This window comes from Homalodisca vitripennis, chromosome 4 (assembly GCF_021130785.1).
Source record: "Homalodisca vitripennis isolate AUS2020 chromosome 4, UT_GWSS_2.1, whole genome shotgun sequence".
Classification (NCBI taxonomy): Eukaryota; Metazoa; Arthropoda; class Insecta; order Hemiptera; family Cicadellidae; genus Homalodisca; species Homalodisca vitripennis.
This window is the reverse complement of record NC_060210.1, coordinates 163,233,944-163,253,908: the sequence shown is the minus strand read 5'-3', so window position 1 is coordinate 163,253,908 and position 19,965 is coordinate 163,233,944. Positions and strand designations below refer to the sequence as shown.

General features: G+C 31.4%; 1 protein-coding gene across 8 annotated transcripts in view; it reads right to left on the bottom strand.

Moving 5' to 3' along the window:
• The window catches only part of LOC124360498 (voltage-dependent calcium channel type A subunit alpha-1), a 344,248-nt gene that overhangs the window by 63,222 nt on the left and 261,061 nt on the right, over positions 1–19,965 (bottom strand). For all 8 annotated transcript variants that reach the window (XM_046814185.1, XM_046814181.1, XM_046814184.1 and 5 more), the window contains one exon: positions 624–775. In XM_046814185.1, coding sequence (XP_046670141.1) covers positions 624–775 — 152 coding nt within the window. The remainder of the gene's footprint in view (positions 1–623; positions 776–19,965) is intronic.

Genomic DNA, 19,965 nt, shown 5'->3' with positions numbered 1-19,965 from the left:
TTTGATGTACTACTCGACCTATGCTCTAATTTAATGTTTCCTACTGACTCCTGCGAGCCATCCCCCTAACATGACAAAAAAAATTATAGTTACCTCAAAAAGTAGATTTATAGGTGCAGTAATAATGGTAAACCCAGTTTTATTGCTTTACCTTTAATCATTCGGGAATTATCAAGCCTGTACGGGCTTGTTTCTTATACAGGGTAATCCACAAAGATATGCAAAACTGTGGGAGCTCATTATACATGTAAAAATAATGAAAAAATTTCATATAGACATGGGTTCAGAAATGCTTTGTTAGGGAATTACGGCTAACGAAAGATTTCATCTCCATTTCTGCTCGCCATGTACAACAAGGGCAACAATAACTTTTTTAACCACGAAACAGATCAAAGTTTTCAATAAAACTTGTAGAAAATTTTATTGTGAACAAAACTGTGTAATTAAAGTACACCCAAAGTGAACAGATGTTTGATTAAATGAATTTTATATAGTTATTTAAAAAATTCTGTAATATTCAAGAGATGAATAGTTTTTAAGCTTTTACAATAAACTACGTCTTTTATTAACTTCCTAATTTTGCAATAACTAAACTTTTTAAAGAACAGGTTTGTGATAATTACCCAATATAAAATAGCAGTCCATCCTTCCATAGTAATACACTGGAACACTGTGAGCATAGCCAACCCAATGTTGTCAAACGAGGTGATCCCAAAGTTAGGCCCTTCCCAGTCTTCTACACACACTGAGATGTTTGGATCACAGGCATAGCTCCCTGGTAAGACAACAAACAGTGATTACTCCACCAAATATAAATGTGTTTTACATGCTTTTTCCTGGTTTATAATAAATAAACATTATAAGAGTATGTTAAAAATGTGCAATACTTTTGAGAGTAACTAAACAGAAATACGATTTGTTTAGTCATTTAAATGAGTTGTATTACAATAATTTTTAATTGTTTTCTGATAAAATTTAAGTTTTTAAATCTTGGTGAATGTATGACAAGAATGTGACAAGATTAAGATAGAAATGGATTGAAAAGTAGTGTTGATATTGAATGGAATAATTTAAAATTTTCACAGATGATAACATCACAATAAAGGGAAGATGAAATAAGATGAGTGAAATAAACAAATCTGAGCCAAAAGAACTAATGAGATAGTCTACTAGACTTACTAAACTACAAAGAGACTAGAGAGCATGTTAAAAGAGAAAAAGCTCAGATCATTCTAAAGCAAGAATTCTAAAATACTCAATCTACTGATTTACAAGAAGACATAACTGGACGGTTTTACCTTTTCAAATAATAGCACTAGACAATTTTGATTCTCAGTCTCTTTTCATTAAGAAAGTTTGGAAATACAGAGTGGCGCAGAGAAACGGGAAATTTTGAAATAATCATAATAAACCAATGAATTTGTACAAACGGCTTTTTAATGCTTAAAATGTGTTAGGCAAGAGTGGAAATTACATGAGAAATGTTGGAAATAACAATAAAGTTAAATTCACTGTTTGAAAATAACGTCAGTTAAGTGCTGTCCATTGCGCCTAACACATTAATTCAATCGATTTCGAAAACTTATCATTGTGCGACTCAATGTGTTCTCTGGGATGTTGGCGACGTGTTCTTCAATCTGAGTCTTGAGCTCAAAAAGATTTCTTGGCCTAGTCTGGTATACAACGCTCTTTAGATGTCCCCATAGAAAGAATTCCGCATACTGAGAGGTCTGGAGACCGTGGAGGCTAAGTGACGTTAGCATTCCTTGAAATTATGCGTTCCCCAAACAAACGCCTCAGTGCTGCCATTGACAGATTGGCAGTGTGTGAGGTGGCTCCGTCCTGTTGAAACCAGGTTTGCTGACTGTCAATATTAGGAAAAGCATGAAGCCGTGGCGCAAAAAATGTCTCCAGCATATAAATGTAACAGATGTGACAGTTACAGTGGACCATTACCATCCTCAAAGAAGTAATAATTATCCCTCGATAAGACACTGCACACTATACAGTAACTTTAAGGCTATGTAACGGACGTTGATGAAGTTCACCGGGATTTCTGCGAGCCCAGTAATGCATGTTCTGCTTATTGACATGTCCATTTAAATGAAAGTGGGCCTCATCAGACATCCAAAGATTTTCAAGGAAATTTGCGTCAACATTGATTTTAGTCAGTAGCTGTTCACAAAATTGTAAGCGTAATTCACCGTCATTTGGTTTTAGAGCTTGAACAACCTGAAGCCTGTAAGGATGAAACTGCAGGCCGTGCAATATTCTTTGCACACTCGGATGCTCAAGTCACAATGATGAGGCGATTTTTCGTACAGAACGACGCGGACTCCTTTCCACTGTGACTCGCACTGCATTAACATCTTCTGGGGTTCGAACAGTCACTATACGCCCAGAAGATTTTTTCTTTGAGGCCGAACCAGTATCTTCAAAATTCCGAACCCATAATGATATGGCATGTGAAGAAGGAACTCAACCGCGGGGAGGAATATCATAATGGCGTCGGAACACTCGTTGTGCAGCTGTTACGCTATTGCCACTTTTTTAATACGCTCTCACAGCAACGGCACGCTCCGCACCACTCCACTGTTCCATCTCAACTAAATGACCGTTACTACTTGGCATCATGACTTCCGTCCCCCACTCCTACGAGACTTGCAGGTGTACCAACAACTTCAAAATTTCCCGTTTCTCTGCGCCACCCTGTACTTACAATAAACCTTGTTCTACACTGTTTTAAAATGTATTTTGGCTATAAATTGAAAGTTATGTAGAACTTTCTGAAGAAAAAAAAGAAAAAAATCAACTTCAAAACTGTACACAATTGAATTCCTGGAATCTAAAAACTTATTTTAAACGCAGGAATAATGTTCGAGAAACTGTTTCAATAAATATGTAATTGCCTATCAAAACAAGACAGCTATTATGGTTTTGAATTTATATGTAGAATAATTTACAATTTTCTTTGATGTGTAAAACTATTGCTTCTCACATATATCGTGAAAGTATGTATTTTTAGTAAAATAATTTATTAGCTGAGCATTAGTGAAGCCAAAGGGAATTGTAAATTTCACTTGTATGTCTGCCTACAGGATATCTGAAGAACAGTTTGAGCTACGGATGTGAAAGTTTCCATCCATTTCTTTATAGGCAACATGGAATTTAATAATGGTGCATGTTCCGCTATGGAATTTGGCTTAGCAAAGCCTAACTGTCTGCAGGATATCTTGAGAGCAAATGCTTGAACTTCCATTTCAGATAAGATTGAGTACCATGATGGTGCATGTCCTCCCTTTTAGATTTAAATGAGCGTGAATAAACTCAATCACTCAAGGAGCTTGCAAAAATTCTCTTCTCTTTTTGGTTTGTTTGTGTAGTGACTGAGAATATTTCTTTTTTACCTGTTTACATATCTATCTGTTTGTCTATGAGACCTTAAGAATGAAATAAACTATAGTTTTGAATTTTGCATGAAACTTCAGTGAAGCCTTTTATGTAACATGTTGTCTCATGTCTCCTACTTTATTAACACACTTGTAATAATATTTAGAAAGTTGCTCAATTCTTTAGTGTTAAAAAATTAATTAATAGATCATATTTCTTTTTATTTTATAATTCTTAATATTTACAAATGTAATGTGGTTTATTTGTGCAAAATATTAAAATGTATTAATACATTTAAGTATTTAGGTATTTTAGTTGATGTTATTTTTTATAACTTTCATTTTAAAACAATTATTTAACCTGTTTTTTACAAACATACAAAACTGTTTATTGCTAGACAAATTATGAGAGTTACCTGATATTATTACTATGGGCTACACACAAAACAATCAATTTTGCATCTCCATATATAAATAAATGTTACTTAATTTAATTTAGTTTACTTATGACAGAATGAGGTAAAGTATCTGAGTGTTGGTCCAGCAGCTATGTGGTCCTTTGTATTGTTTATATACATTGACCACTGACCAAATATAATAGGCAATTAAGGATATAAGATATTTTAGTTATCCTTTTATTGTTTCAATTGAATACATTTAATGAAATGCTTTTGTCAAGGTTTTAAGTGATAGTTAATTTTATGGAAAAATATTATTTCCAAGAAAATAAAAATATATTTATTTTAATTAAAAAACTTCTACTTTGACTCTAAAAATGTTTATCCTCTCATTTGGCAGCTTAAGCATTCTAAAGGGTCCATAAAAGGATAGAAAGAAACTACTGTTCCAACTGGGAATTTTACAACTCAACCCTTATAAAATATTATAAATCTTTAACTTGTCGCATAAAATAAAATTCCTTCTATTTATATTATAATGGCCAAGCACACAAGTTCACAATAGTATGGACAGAGCCATTAGTCCCAGGTGTAGGCTTCCACACACTTAATCATCTATCAACAGTTATGTGAAAACAAAAATGTACAACTCACTAATTACAGGAAAGAGTTCATTCAAACAAGCAGGACTTCTAGTGTTTGGTGAAGCAACATTCTAATGATGTATAACTATCTCAAAAACATTCCGACTAAATATAACTCACAAAGGGTCAGTTCCTTTAATAAAGTAGAACTTAGGAAGTAATTGAAGAAGTGGATCATGCACAGATAACTGGAAACAACTCAAACTCGAAGTACTACTGCACTACCACTAGAAGATGATAGAAGCAGAGTTTTCAACAACATTTAGGCTCAGAAATGTTTATAATGTAAGGTTTCATTACAAGGCTAATTTGTTATTGCAACCAAATAACATTTTGTTTTGTTATAAGAAGAGTATTAAAAACTGTATCTCTTAAAATAATTCAAATTATATTAATACCAATGGTCTCTTCAACATGATAAATTAAAAATGTAGTAACTGTTACAGAAAAATACGTATGTGCAAGAAGCCGACTTTCAGGCAAAGCGGTCTAACAAACTTGTATTATATTTTGTTTTTATTTTGTTGTGTAATCGGTACAGCACAATAAACTGTAGTGTAGCAGCTACTACAGTATTGGCCAGTGCACAAATACTGTTGTACAATAAGCTCTCATCATGCGCTCCATGAAGCCAATAAGTGTTGGTTCTTGGTTATTTATTGTAGTGCGTATTCAATATGCTATATGCAACAAAATTCAAACAAAATGATAAAGATCCAAAGCACTACATTAACATGTAAGTTTCATACCACCAAAATCGAAAGGCTGCCCAGAATCTGTAAGCATTGATTACTGTTGACTCTCAAGTGTTACAATCAAAGAGAGGACTGGTTGGTGTATTTACACAACTTTTCATAATATATAACACCTTCACTGTTTTAAAATACGTGCACTCTCTTTATTCCCTCTCTTATATTATAAAACAATAGTTACCCGTAATTTTTAAATTTGTTTGATAACCACTCTAAATATATGCTTATGCATAATTTATTTTATTATTTAAATGAAACAAAAGTTTCTGGATTACCTGCTTCAGTGATGATACCTATCACACCTTCTGTCACAGTTTATCTACTATTTTACTAAAACTCATCATGCTAACATTTAAAACTGAATACAGTAATCAACAAATTATACATACAATAATCAGTTAAATAATTTTAAACTCTAATGTTGATATGGATCCAAATTGCTAATTGGAATAATTATATTAGAATTAGTCATTCAATCACTACAAGATTTTTAGAGTGGTATGTATAGAAAGGGAGTAAAGGGTAAATCACAAAATTTAAACATTGTTTTAGAATCAAAATTAAAATGAATTCATTAAGGCAGTACATAAACTTTAACTTATGGATTTCATAAATGTAGCTTTTTTTTGGTAGTTTAGAGAATTTTAACATTTCAACCCTTATAGGACTAAAAATTTGGCCTCAGTTTAATTAGCTTGCGTTTAAAGATTTTAAAAATTCTGTTTTTCGTAAGTTAAATTTATTTTATGTTTTTTAGAAGTTGAAATAAAAAACAAACAAATTTGTTTGAAATAGCTCTGCTGGTTTTTATACGCAGACATGTAAATATGCTGAATAGTAATATTCATATGCCGCAATTTGCATCCTAAGACAAAACATCGATAAGAGAATAGCTCTGGTTTTTATTGATTTTTCACGTGAAAAGCAATCCAATTTGTTTCCCGATGGTCATAAGACAATACATTTACGGAATGTGTAGGAACACATTCATAGCATTTTAATAAATTATACGGATATTCCTGTATGGTGGATTGACCACAGTTCCGATGGTACGGACATATCCGTATACCAAGATTTAAGGATTAAATTAAGCACAGATTTATTATAAAGGAACTCAAAAGATACCTAATATTTAGAAAAATGATAATTTTAAAACCCAGAAATATAATTTGAATTTCAGTAAATTGAATAGTAAAGCTGGAAATAACATTATCCCAGTTTATATTCATTCACCTAACTCCCAATGTTCTGACATAATTTCAATTTCAAATAATACTTTAATTTCATAATATGGATGAGAAATATGGATTATGATCCTGTGTTAGTCAGAAGCATTCTCAGATTCCGTGTGCTGTGAAAAGGTCGTTCAACTTTTATTAGACTAATTAGTCTGCACTAATTTGTCTAGCTAATTTTTAGAGCTTCATTTCCACTGCAATTAGACAAAATAGTGTTTCAATAAGTAACCACTAATAAGTTATCAATAAGTTATTCAATGAATAACCAGGACTGTGTGCAGATTTTGTTTGATAAGTTCTAAGCTGATTGAAGATACTTGGAGCATTGGAAATATTTTCATTTAAGAACAATTGTAATTTACTATGCATTTTCTAATAATAATAATTTTATTTTTGTGAGGCTTTTTAGAATCAAAGATTCCATTATCAGGCAACTTCACAAATGAAGCTTTAAAGTTGTCTGGCGATACAATCTTTGATTCTAAAAGGCCTCACAAAAATAAAATTAATACTGGAAAATGTGTACTAATTTACTAGTGGTACTAAAAGTTCTAAGCTGTTCTTTAACAAACATATTATTTTATATCTTATATCAATTTTATAATTTTTGGTGTATTGGACAAACTAAAAAATGTTTACTGTAATAATTATTTGTAGTTTTAGTAGTATATGAATAATAATTAAAAATTATATTTAAATACAATTCAGTTTAAAACTACTATAAAGTAATTTATAATTAGATTTATAGTAAGATTTATAATTACTTACTTTTGCTAAAAATGCTAATACTAAAAATGCTACTTAAAAAGCTAATATATGAGCCCTAAGGCTCTGTATAGTTACAGATTTTAATATTTTATGTACATCAATTACCTTATGCCCTTTTTCCAGTAATTACTATAACCCAGTCTCCAAGACTGTGCACAACAATGATTTCAAACAGTGCACATTTACGGCAAATGCAACAATACGAAATGTATTTTTCCCAACCATGTACATTATATAGATTTAAATTATTGCAGTGATAAATTATTTATATAGCTTATTATTCAAACTAATAATTACAGTTATTTTCACAATTTACAATTTTTATCTCATATAATAACAATAACAACAATCTTAAACAATAATGTTAAATCTTGTTCAATAATAATATGAATGTGATTTTCATGGAATATTTCATACATACTTAAATAATAAATTAACATTTAGAACCATGAATAAATAATAATAATAAACAATAAATTAGGAATAAAACAACAATATGCATAATTTGTCAGTTATTATATGTAAACCAAAGAAACTAAGCTAAAACAGTGTGACAACTGCTAATGATGTTACTATATGAACATCAAAACGAAGAAGAATTGTAGTACGGGAGCTAGCAACGTTTCTAAAACAAGAATTTCAGGTGAGCTGATTTTTTGATATGCTGTCTTTCTTGCTCTTTCGGTTGGAGTCCGGGCTATCTGGCTGGCGGTAGTGGTTGCGTTTTTACCTAATTACGACTAATTATTAATGCGCATCTTACCTGCACAGGTAAAAATCCTGGAGTTTAAAAGAATTTTTTTATGCGTAATTTTCAATTTTATCCCTTTAGATAGATCTACCAAACATTAATTTTTTATTGCCAGACATTTTTACTGTTGTTAATTATGTGCCATACGCGAAATTTTATTTTCTTTTAATAAAAAATTCAAAGTATTTTTGAATGTCTGTAATTTTTATATTATGTTATTTAAACATAAAATAATCTAAACTTAATTTGCCAGACATTAATTCGATTGTTAAATATTAAATATAAATAAAAAAGTAATGAAAAGTAATGCGGTATGATGCTTGTGGTTGGAGAGAGACAGTTTGAAGTGCAAGAGAGACAGAAAGCGACGGCAGCGCTTCGGCTAGTGTATAACAGAATATTTTTAAGAATGAGACAAAAAATAGTTGCAAAAATACATTACTTACACTTGTTCTTGTAAATACAACTTGGGATGAAAAAATTTTAACATAAAAGTTAAAATGTGTTCGATGTACTGATGAGATAGTTGCTTCTGTTTCCAATTCTTCTAAAGTAGTATAGTTACAGCAATGTCCAAATCTATTTAAAATATTTATTATTTTCTTACTACTTGTGAGACTTTTTATAGTCATACTAAGAGTAATGTGTTTGGATGGTTTAACGGTACCATTACTAACATAAAAAATTGCACAGCAGCCATTGAAGAACTCAATCTACAACAATTTAAACCATCTCTGCGTCTAATATCTTTACCCCCAATAAATGCCTTGAAGAATCGATCTGATTTATCAGGAATCACTCATTCACCATTAATCAAGTAATTTGTTTTAATTTTTGATGGTAATTTTGATTTTTCAATTTTAAAATTGTATTTCGTAATATTAACGCAACTTTATCAATAAGGTCGTTTTCTTCAAGTTTTGTTAGATCATCTTATAATAAACTACAACCCTTATGAATAATAATTTTTTTCTTTTGCTTCGATATAATTTTGATATTTTTCTTGAAATACTTTTTGTATTTTTTCTTCCAGATAATGATTAGTTATTAAACTTAGATCTGTCTGAGGCTGAAATTTCTGCTCATACTTCAACTCATTATTGTACATATCACAAAGAGATGATAGCGATACACAATTTTTTTTCATTAAAACTTCTTCGTTTATTGCTGATACAATATGATTGAAAATTTCTTTATGGATATTACGATTTTTATGCCAAGAAGAACATGGAATGTCTGAAACTACTTTATTATACTCATTTAAATAATTTAGTTCACACAAATGATGATAAAAACTGGTCTATTTGTAGATTTTAAATCATTAATTTTTGTAACAACACATCATTATTAAGTTTCTCCATCCACTCAGTAATTTTTTGATAAAGTTTTGCATCTTTTGATGAATGAAGATTTTGTTGTTTTCCTTTATTTTGTTTACGATCTTTGTCACAATAAAAACAAACATTTTTGAATTGTCGACCTGCCTCAACACATTCAATATTTGCGTCAGGATAATCATCACAAACGTTATTTTCGTTGATACTCAAATTGCTAACAGAGCTGGAAGCAATATTTCCAAGCATTCTTTGACTATCTAAACTTACAGCTGCATCTTCTGAAAGTACCTCATCGTTAAAACTTGGGTTAGGATGTCCTGACATACACTGATTATTTGCATTTTCACCAGCATCTTCAGGTATTATTGTTTTATTAAAAACTCAGTTCAAGATCATCGGATGTTGTTTGATGAATTAAACTAGAAGCAGCAATCTCACTTACGATTTCACTGTTTGTGTTACTCGTAATAGTATCACTGATATTTGCTGGAGTGTTTGATGACAAATTATGTGGAATATATTTACTGGTACTATCTATTTCAGTCGATGGATCACGGTATTTTGCCATTAAAGCTGTAAAACTGCTATAACATTGTCTGTGGTATCCATCTGTCTCATTTATTTCAGTAGGCAGTTTAATGTCACTGTACTTTAATTTGTATTTTGAACGTATATTCAAAACTTCTTGGCACTTCTTCAGTTTATCAATCATGAAAAGAATTATTTTATATTTATGTCCTTTACAGAAAACACATTTCATTTTGCCACTGGCCATTGTAGCGAAATTAATAAATAAACATCACAAATAACACAAACACAACACAAACATGTGACTTTAGACTGACGAGATGTATTGTTGTCCATTTGCCGAAGCGCTGCCGTCACTTTCTGTCTCTCTTGCACTTCAAACTGTCTCTCTCCAACCACAAGCATCATACCGCAATACTTTTCATTACTTTTTTATTTATATTTAATATTTAACAATCGAATTAATACCTGACAAATTAATTTTAGATTATTTTATGTTTAAATAACATAATATAAAAATTACAGACATTCAAAAATACTTTGAATTTTTTATTAAAAAAAAAAAATTTCCCGTATGGCACATAATTAACAACAGTAAAAATGTCTGGCAACAAAAAATTAATGTCTGGTAGATCTATCTAAAGGGATAAAATTGAAAATTATGCATAAAAAAATTCTTTTAAACTCCAGGATTTTTACCTGTGCAGGTAAGATGCGCATTAATAAACGCAACCACTACCGCCAGCCAGATAGCCCGGACTCCAACCGAAAGAGCAAGAAAGACAGCATATCAAAAAATCAGCTGACCTGAAATTCTCTCTCGAAAATGTTGCTCCTATACTATTGTATGTTATACTCTGATGTTTCCAATGTTTATATTTTGATAAGTATATTTTACAGTAACACTTCCTAATGTCCTATTTTCAGGATGTTTATAAAATATATCATCTATTGTTACATGCAATAAACATTTATGTTGTAATGTTTAGTGCTTTACTTTATTTTGATAACTGTTTTGTGAATGTTTAGACTGACAGAATAAAACAGTATTGTACAAATTTTATTGTGCCACAAATATTTATATTAAACAAGGCCATGAGAAACAGTCAAATATTAAACAAGACTCAAAATTTAAATATGGGACCTCTTTTACATGTGTTTTTTATTATTTAACCTGTAATACAGTAACCTGCATGTGTAATTGCTTTTTTCCTGCCTCTCCCTCAAAAAAAAAAACCCTGTAATATAGTAACTGATTACCTTAAGTAAAATGTTTATTTAGTTTTCATAATGTTGCGTACAAAAAACTGAATAAGTCTTTTTTGTGATTTTATTTTACTAAGACATTTGTGCACAAGAAAATTTGAGTAATAATTTATTTTTTAGAGTTGTAGTGATTATAGTTTAATTTAGGATATTTAGATTGTCTACTTTCAACTGTAGGAATATCAACATTTTAAAAACATTTTTATGTTAGTAACATATTTTCTTGTGATGTTTTTATTGATTAGAATGTCTAGTTATAACTTACAATAACATACATAACTATAATACGCAAAATAAAAATGACAAAGTTTTACCTCAACAAAATTTTAAATTTTTAAGAAGAAAGCTTCCTATGCTGGAATAAAGTTTAAAAAATTGATTCCAAAAGAAATTCGGGCTGTTCACAATAATAAAAAATATAATCAATTTTAAAGGAATTTTTGACACAAAAAGCTTTTTATTCTCTGGAGGAGTATTACAATCATCATAATGATAACTAAATGAAATGAAATGATAAATTGAGTGAAATATTAATTAAGTTCACTAATATTCTTTTATGAAAAAAATTAAATTGATAATAGAATTGTATCTTAAAAATTGTGTAATATTCAAGTATTGTGACACTATTCATTGCATGAAAGGTGAAATATAAATAAAGATGTTTTTACTTTAACTTTGACTAGTTTGTGACACAGCAGACTTCATAAAACAATAACAAAATATTATTTTCTTCTGTAATTGAACTTTCATTATTGCTATTTTTTTTAAACTTCTACATTTTTAATATAGTACTCACGCCCAACCAGTGAAAAATTCCTGGGATCCTGGGTAATTCCTTTATTTCTATAAACAAAGTACTAAATATTGTAAATAATACTTATTTCTTCAGTCTTCATGATGCAATGGTGTGACTGACAATCTTGATGTTTTAGATAGTTGGAACGAGAGGCAGTTTCCTTTAAGAGACTTGAAATATTGCAGAAATCTCAAATAATGATGAACAAGTTTGCAGATTTAGCCTGGTTAAAGGACAAACTTTTATGCCATCTTTACATGTTGACTGCAACAGATGTGCAAGTGCGTCATAGCCATTATGAGTTGTCAAGATCACTCAGTATAGACCAACAGTAAAGGTTGTTAACACATAGTTTCCAGTCAGTTTTATCTTTGCACCAGCTGAGCCCTCTTTAAATCTTATAACTTGCCCTAATGTCCTTCCTGATTGTTTCTTGTCAAATAATTTCAATTGTTTTCTTCAAACTCAATTCTATTCTGGTGTACCAGATCATGGTGATTCAACTCCTGTCACGGTTCAATGCATGTTTTGAAGACCATTATAAATTACTTATCATGGAATACACGTGTTAGGGACAATATTTAGTAGATCTACAGTTGAAGTAGTCAGTCTCAAGTTATTTTTTTATACCAAAAAGATAAATGAAATATATGTGATAATAAAATTTTGGCAGGAAGCAATTATACTGAAATTAATTTTTACATGTGACATTTTAATCTTTGGATTATTTTGTAATTATTTAATAAACATGTTAAATGATATTATTGATCTGTAAGAGTTATACAGAACATAATTATTTTTACTTTGATACATAAACAAATATTGTAAATCAATCAAAAGCTCTGATTCTCATCTATAATGTAGCATTATATTTATTGCCTATATATTTATTTCTAGAAAATAATTACATGTTTTATACATATTTTATAAATATATTAATAGATTTTCAAATTTAATTATGACATTTTTTAGTATAAGGTTCAATAAGAAATATTAAACATGCAGTAAAATATGTTGCACATTTGTAATACTTACAGTATAATAAATGTAGGGGTAATATGTAAACAACTAATTTTATTCACTAATAAAATGTATAATAACTTGTTATAATATATTTTCAACCTTTTGGTTACGATGATTTATGCTTAAAGAATTTTGTGTAGGAAATCGAAAACTGATAAGTTACAGCTATACAGCAAAATTATATAATTAAAATTAGTTATTGCTATGTTATCTCTGTGGGAGAAAGTTTTCTTTTCTTTTTTAACATAACTAAATTCTTCACTTCATACTAAAATAACCATATACATGTACAACAAATGTACTTTTGAGTACAAACAACATGCCTCAAAACATGTTAAAATAACTTTTGAAAATCAGCCTATTAGAACTGCCAGCACAAGAAATATAGACAGCCAGTTCTAGGGTTAAGCATGTAACAAACTTCGTGATGCTTAATGTGGAGAAGTCTCCTTGTAATTAATGGTAAATAAACTAAGGTAACTGTTGAACCACCATGATATTTATTTAGCATTTTCTCTTGTCTTCAATGGCTCTGGTTTCCGGTAAACAGTGTTAAAGTTTTGGAATTGGTAGTTGGCAAAATTATGAATACATTGTTTCCCAACTTTCTGCTCATTATAAATGAGGCCTTTTCTCGGAATCTGAGGAGAGTGCAATTATAGATTTGAATTTGGCGCGTTAGCTATCAGTAGTCGTGAACACAATAGTCAGCTGGGCCGATCAATTGGTCGTAGCTTTCACAATGGGAGCCTCCTACTGTCTGGAATACTCTGGGACAGATTTTGGTAGGCATATTCCTGCCAATGAGAGCAGAGGTTGCATTGTTGTGCGGCTATTGTGTGGATAGACCGAGTAGCAGTGTATGTAAATCATCTAGGCACAACCTTTATAATTAGCCAATGTTTGGAAACTTGTATAAATTAATAGTTTATAATATTCTAATCAAATCTGAGTAGTTTTTTACAGGGGAAATCTGGTGTAGGATCCACAGTAGATAATTAGTCCTTTGGAAAGGTGGCCTCTTCCGGTCACGACGACATGAGGTCACAAATTCACTGCAAGTTTGAACGGACGAACATCAGAATGAAAGTACCCAATCAAATCTCTCCATCATCATTTAACAAACAAAAAGCTGATCTCCCAGTATTTATTTTTGTGCTTGTCAGATGTAATACTGGGTGGAAAAAAATCACAATAGCTATAATAATCTGCCACATCAAATATTTCTACCCGTATTCTGGTCCAGTGCTGGAATTAGCTGCCTTTAGTGAGACACTGAACTGGATTATCCTCCCTAGGTTAATAAATTATCATCCCAGTAGATCCTATAGTTTTTTTATTTGAACAAGTTGAGAAGCACCTCACGTAATCTCAAATCAGAACACTTATGATAATGGTCATTGATTACTTATAAAGAAGGCCTATTTCCTTAGGTTTTAATACCCAAAGTCTTATTCTACATAATTTATTTGTAGCACTAATTATAAGTGTAATATAATCAATGATTCTTTTTTTCATATTTGTGCAGAAGTTCCTAACACTTGAGTATACTTACTATCATTGGTCTGTGATTCATATTATTGAAAACTAAAATAACTAAACTGTTTACAAATATGCTTGGAATGTACAGGAATTTACTAAAAATTTTAAAAGAACTTTTTGTGTCCTATTACAAAAAATAATTACAATATATTTGAACCCCAAGGTTGTCAACTAACAAAGGGCCAATGAAATTGGTTTATCTAATTTCAAAATTTGTACAATTGAACCTTTTTTTTATAAGTGTTCAAGAAAGCAAATGTTACGGCGCAGAGTTACACTTTTGTCAGCCAAAGCTACTTTATTGCACATGTTGTAGGCCTATAAATGAAATCCTTGTTGACAACACACAGTCACAGGCCACAGCTGTACATGTTCTGCTGCTGGCAGAGAAAGCAATGTAATATACTACAAGGCCAGCACCATCTTTATGTACACAATTACAACTTTTTCAATCATACAAATATTTGCTTCAATGTAAAGCTTTGCATAATACTGCACTCCAGCCGAATCTGACACGAATAGCAGAGCAGATTCAAGGCACATCTACAGAAAACCTTAATAGCAATAATGTAGAATAAAAACCATACCACCAAATTCGAAAGGCACGTTTGAAGCTGAAAACACAGATTAAAGATTTTGTATTTTTTAACAGAATGTATTCTAAATCAAGTATAATTACACACATACCGACATTAAACATAACATTTTATGACTCAGTATAGTGGAATAGTGATTTATGGCAGCATGATTATTATTTGATCACACTGAGTATTTTTTTTATTGTATATTCTGTTTGAAAAAATACCATTTACATAATCATGAATATTAAGTATGAAATGAAATGTTCAATGTTATTTTTAAAATCTAATTTGTCCTGCAGACTAATATTGAGTTGAATATATGGAGGGAACCCAGTGGATGGTAGGAACTGCTAGACAACAAAGAAACTGAACTTGTGCCAATAGGAACTTTTACTCTTCCATCAATCCACATGACTTTTAATTTCTCTTCCACAAAGGAGAAAGTATTATCTAAGTATGGGTCAAAAGGTCCCATCTTAATTTTTTAAGTAAATTATGATTTTATTTTGATGAAATAAATTTAAATATAATGAATTTTTTGTATCATTATTATTAGGTACAGTTTATTCAAGAAAGGAGTGTTTTGTAGTAAATATAGTGAATTTATAATTAACTAATTTTTCTATTGTTTTTAGCTAGAGTCTGGTCAACATGCAGCCGAAATATTTCAGAATGCATCAAATTTTAGTGTTGGATGACATATTCTCATTGAAAATGAAAACGTAAAATTAACACACACACACACACACACATAAATAATAACAATATGAAGTGTTACTAAGATCTAAAATTACAAGAGTAACAGGGAACATAAGATATATGTACAGTACAATATACATCTAAAATATTTAAGTATTTCACATAAATAATTCACATATTGATAAAAAAGGAATAAACACACAATAAACCAAATAGGTATTTAAGTCTTTTGTTCTCAAAAAGACTACTTTTTATGTTTGCAAAAATAGTTAATATTGATGAGTATTTGTTTGTAGAAAAATGTTTAATGTGAACATCTAACTCCACTTCCATTAAAGAAATTGTATTAGACATCAGAAACTATCTTGTGAATGTATGTTGAAAATGAGACAGAGTAATGATTCTGAAATAAATGGCATTTCCATATTATTACATTATCTTCTAGTGATTGTCATCCCCCAATTGTATTTGGAATGTAACACATTTATTGGCTAGTACAAAAGATGATCAGATTTTTGAAACAATAAACTAAAGTGATACTTTTTATTATTATAAATAAACTGGTGCAATAAGTCAATAACCAAATTTTTGAGATTTTACTGTGTATGATTATATAGCTATAGTTTAAATATTATTGGTTCAAAATGATATATTAATGAAGATGCTTAATATATCATATATAGGTCTTCCATATATAGATTGACTATACCGTACAACCCCGATAAGTCGGCCCCCGTTAACCCAGAAGTCCGGCTAACCCGGACCGATTTTCAATTAAAAAATAAAAAATCAGACAAACATTTCAATAATAAAAACGTAATATTTTTTAGTGGTATAGTATCCGTGAATAGATGTTGCATCAGTATTTGATGGGACTGTACGACAGTGAGTGTGTGACTCATGGCACACGGCGGCCGAGTGGCGGTCATTGTCCCGGATTTTCGGAAACAATAACAGACGCGTATTTCCCCAAATCCTCTCCCACGCTACCGCCACGCCTGGCCCCTCAGTACCGTTCCTACCTCGCTCCGCTCGCTTGTGCCCGTGTTGTGTGTGTAGTGTACTGTATTGTTTGCTTCTGTTCTGCAATCGTGCTTCAGATAGTATGCTTCATTTGTGTTGTGCGTCTGTTTTTATCTACGCGATGGCAACTAAACATAAAAATGTTGTAGTGACAATGGAAAAGAGACTAGAGGCATTAGGTAGGATTGATAAAGGCGAATCTTTAAAAACAATTACAGCATCTTATGGTGTTGGTACATCTACAGTATCGGATTGGAAAAAAAATAGGACAAAAATCGAAGAATTTTGTTTCAAGATGATAACAAAAGACAAAAGGGCAATCGGTGCAAAGCTAAGAAAGCTAAAAACGAGACTCTTGACGACGCTTTGTATGTTTAGTTTTGTGCGGAAAGGGAACGTGGTTTGCCAGTGTCTGGGCCTATCATTCAAGAAAAGGCAATCAAGCTGAATAAACAGTTGCCTGATTGTGAACCAAATTTTACTGCGAGTCAAGGATGGTTGGATAGGTTCCCACCATCCAACCATCGGCATGGTATTCACCAACTATCTATCACAGGAGAAAGTCTATCTGGGGACAACAGCACTGCTGATGACTATAAAAACAAGTTTTTGGATTTTGTTAAAGAAGAAAATTTAACAGCAGATCAAATATATAACGCAGATGAGATGGGTCTGTTTTACAGAATGTTGCCGAGCAAAACTTTGGCCTCAAAAACTGAAAGACGCAAAGGGATGCAAAAAAAGCAAAGACCGATTGACAATAATGGCCTGCAGCAATGCTTCGGGAAAGCATAAATTTCCTCTACTCTAATAGCAAAAGCGAAAAATCCGTGAGTACTGAAATCGGGATTCTCTACCAGTTGTCTACAAGTCTCAAAGAAGTGCATGGATGGACAGCAACATTTTTAAAAACTGGTTTTTTGATTGTTTTGTGCCAGGTGTGACGAAATATTTAAAAGATTGTAGGTTGCCAATTAAAGCTGTCCTAATAATTGATAATGCTCCTTTACATCCGTCTGCAGATGTGCTGGTCAGTGGGGACATTACCGTCAAGTTTTTGCCGCCTAATGTAACAGCGCTATTACAGCCCATGGACCAGGGGGTTCTCGAGAAAATCAAGAAGGTTTACAGAAGACAGATGCTAAGCACAATCATTGACAATGAAGGAGAACACGGTGTAGTTGAGATTCTCAAAACATTTAATGTGAAAACTTTAATGTACATGATTGCAGAATCTTGGGAACAAGTGACTAGAATCAGCTTAATTAAATCTTGGAAAAAACTGTGGAAGGGTGTATGTGACTTGTCTGAAAATATATTTCAACCAGTGGGAAACTGTAATATGGAAAATGACTCTCCAGACGATGTCCAGCCCCAAGAACTTTTGGATATGTTCCAAAATATTGATGGCTGCTCTGAAGTCGATGAAAATGACATTACTCTGTGATTAGGGGCTGACAATAACGGAGGCTATGAGCCACTTACTGACGAGGAAGTTATTGTGTCGTTTTTACCTGATGCTGATGAATCAGATGCTGAGGAGGCAGACGGGGACATTGAAGATCCAGTGATGAGTCATGGAGATGCAGTGACCAAACTAAACGAACTAATGGTTTATTTTGAGCGGCAGGCAGAAACATCGCCGGCTGAATTGCTCATGTTGAAGAGACTGCGGGATCGCACAGCACGCAAGCGGCAGACGACATTGGCACAACCAAAACTGACTGAGTTTTTTACCAGGAATTGAACAGTTATAAATGTACTGTAAGGATTAATAATAATTAAATGTGCATATGTTTGATGTTTTTACAATTATAATGGAGTTTATCTGTAAGTATACCGTATTTTATTAATTTTTACCTAATTCTCCAGCTAACCCGGATTTTCGTTAACTCGGATCGGCCGCGGTCACGATTAATCCGACTTATCGAGGTTCCACTGTAGTTTCAAAATTTAAAGGTCCATCCTCAGATGGTCTGAGGTAGCAGACACCATGCGGTTCACCTGTTCTCAGTAAGAGCCTATTTGTAAAATGTTTGTATTCTCAGTTTAACATTTAATGATATCAAATATATATCTTATATAAAGCCTGATGAAATCATTTCAGTACCCTAGAATATAAGAATGGACCAGTAAAGGTTCAGAACTGTTGACATCCTCTGTTGTGAGCGTACAAAATAGGACAGAAGCAGAAGAATATGGAATGTGTAACCTCTTTATTAACATATCATAGCTCTGTTCTGGAGTCTTATTAAAAATCAAGTTAATATAATTAGAAACAATATAAAGTTTTGTTCAGTAAACTCAAAACAAAATATTTTGGCTTATCGGTGATTTACAACAATATAATTATTCTTTTTTAATATTTTAATATCATATACAGTATTACATACATTTTGTTTCATCATTTTGACCCTTCACTGTAAAATAGACTATCTCAGCAGAATTACATTTTTTACTCATGAACTCCACACATCTGTGTTAATAGATATTATTATAACGAAAGGTTTTGATTTAGAATAAAAGAGATTAAACTTTTGAGTCACAGATATTTTTTCAATATGTACATTTTCAAAAATAGCAAATAGTTTATGGATAGAATCCTGAGAAGAGACAGGATTGCTGAAATTTTGGTAACAAGTTTAGTAATATTATATCTATTATATTTTAAAGAAACATGTGGCAACTATTGAACATTGATAAATATCAACACTGGTACGAGCATTGGTTTTGCTAGAAAATAAAAGAGAAACTGGCCAGACAGTGAGAAGTTAGAATAACAGATAATTACATTAAATGTGTTTGTGTGCTAGATCGATTTACATTTGTGAATCAATGCTTAGCACTCATATATTTGAAAAAAGCCACAAATTAGATATATAGCCTTGAAATGTATATCATTAAAGAAATAACACTTTTAAAAACAGTTTTTAACATCTATTAACATTAAATTTTAACCTTATATTTAAGTCTGGTTCAAGCATGCAACTTATGTAGAAGCATTTTTTCACGATTTCTTGACATTTCATTAGATTTTGGGGCTGAATTTAAAAAAATCAATAATTTACTGATTTGCTTATTTTTTTATTGTACTTTAATGTTATATAAGTTCTTGGCAACTGTTTTAGTCATCAAGTTTGTGTAGCTGAGCAGAAAGGATTCATGTATACCCTTAACCATCTGTTTAAGGGTGTATGACATTGCCTACATCAGCCTCTATTAGATTAATA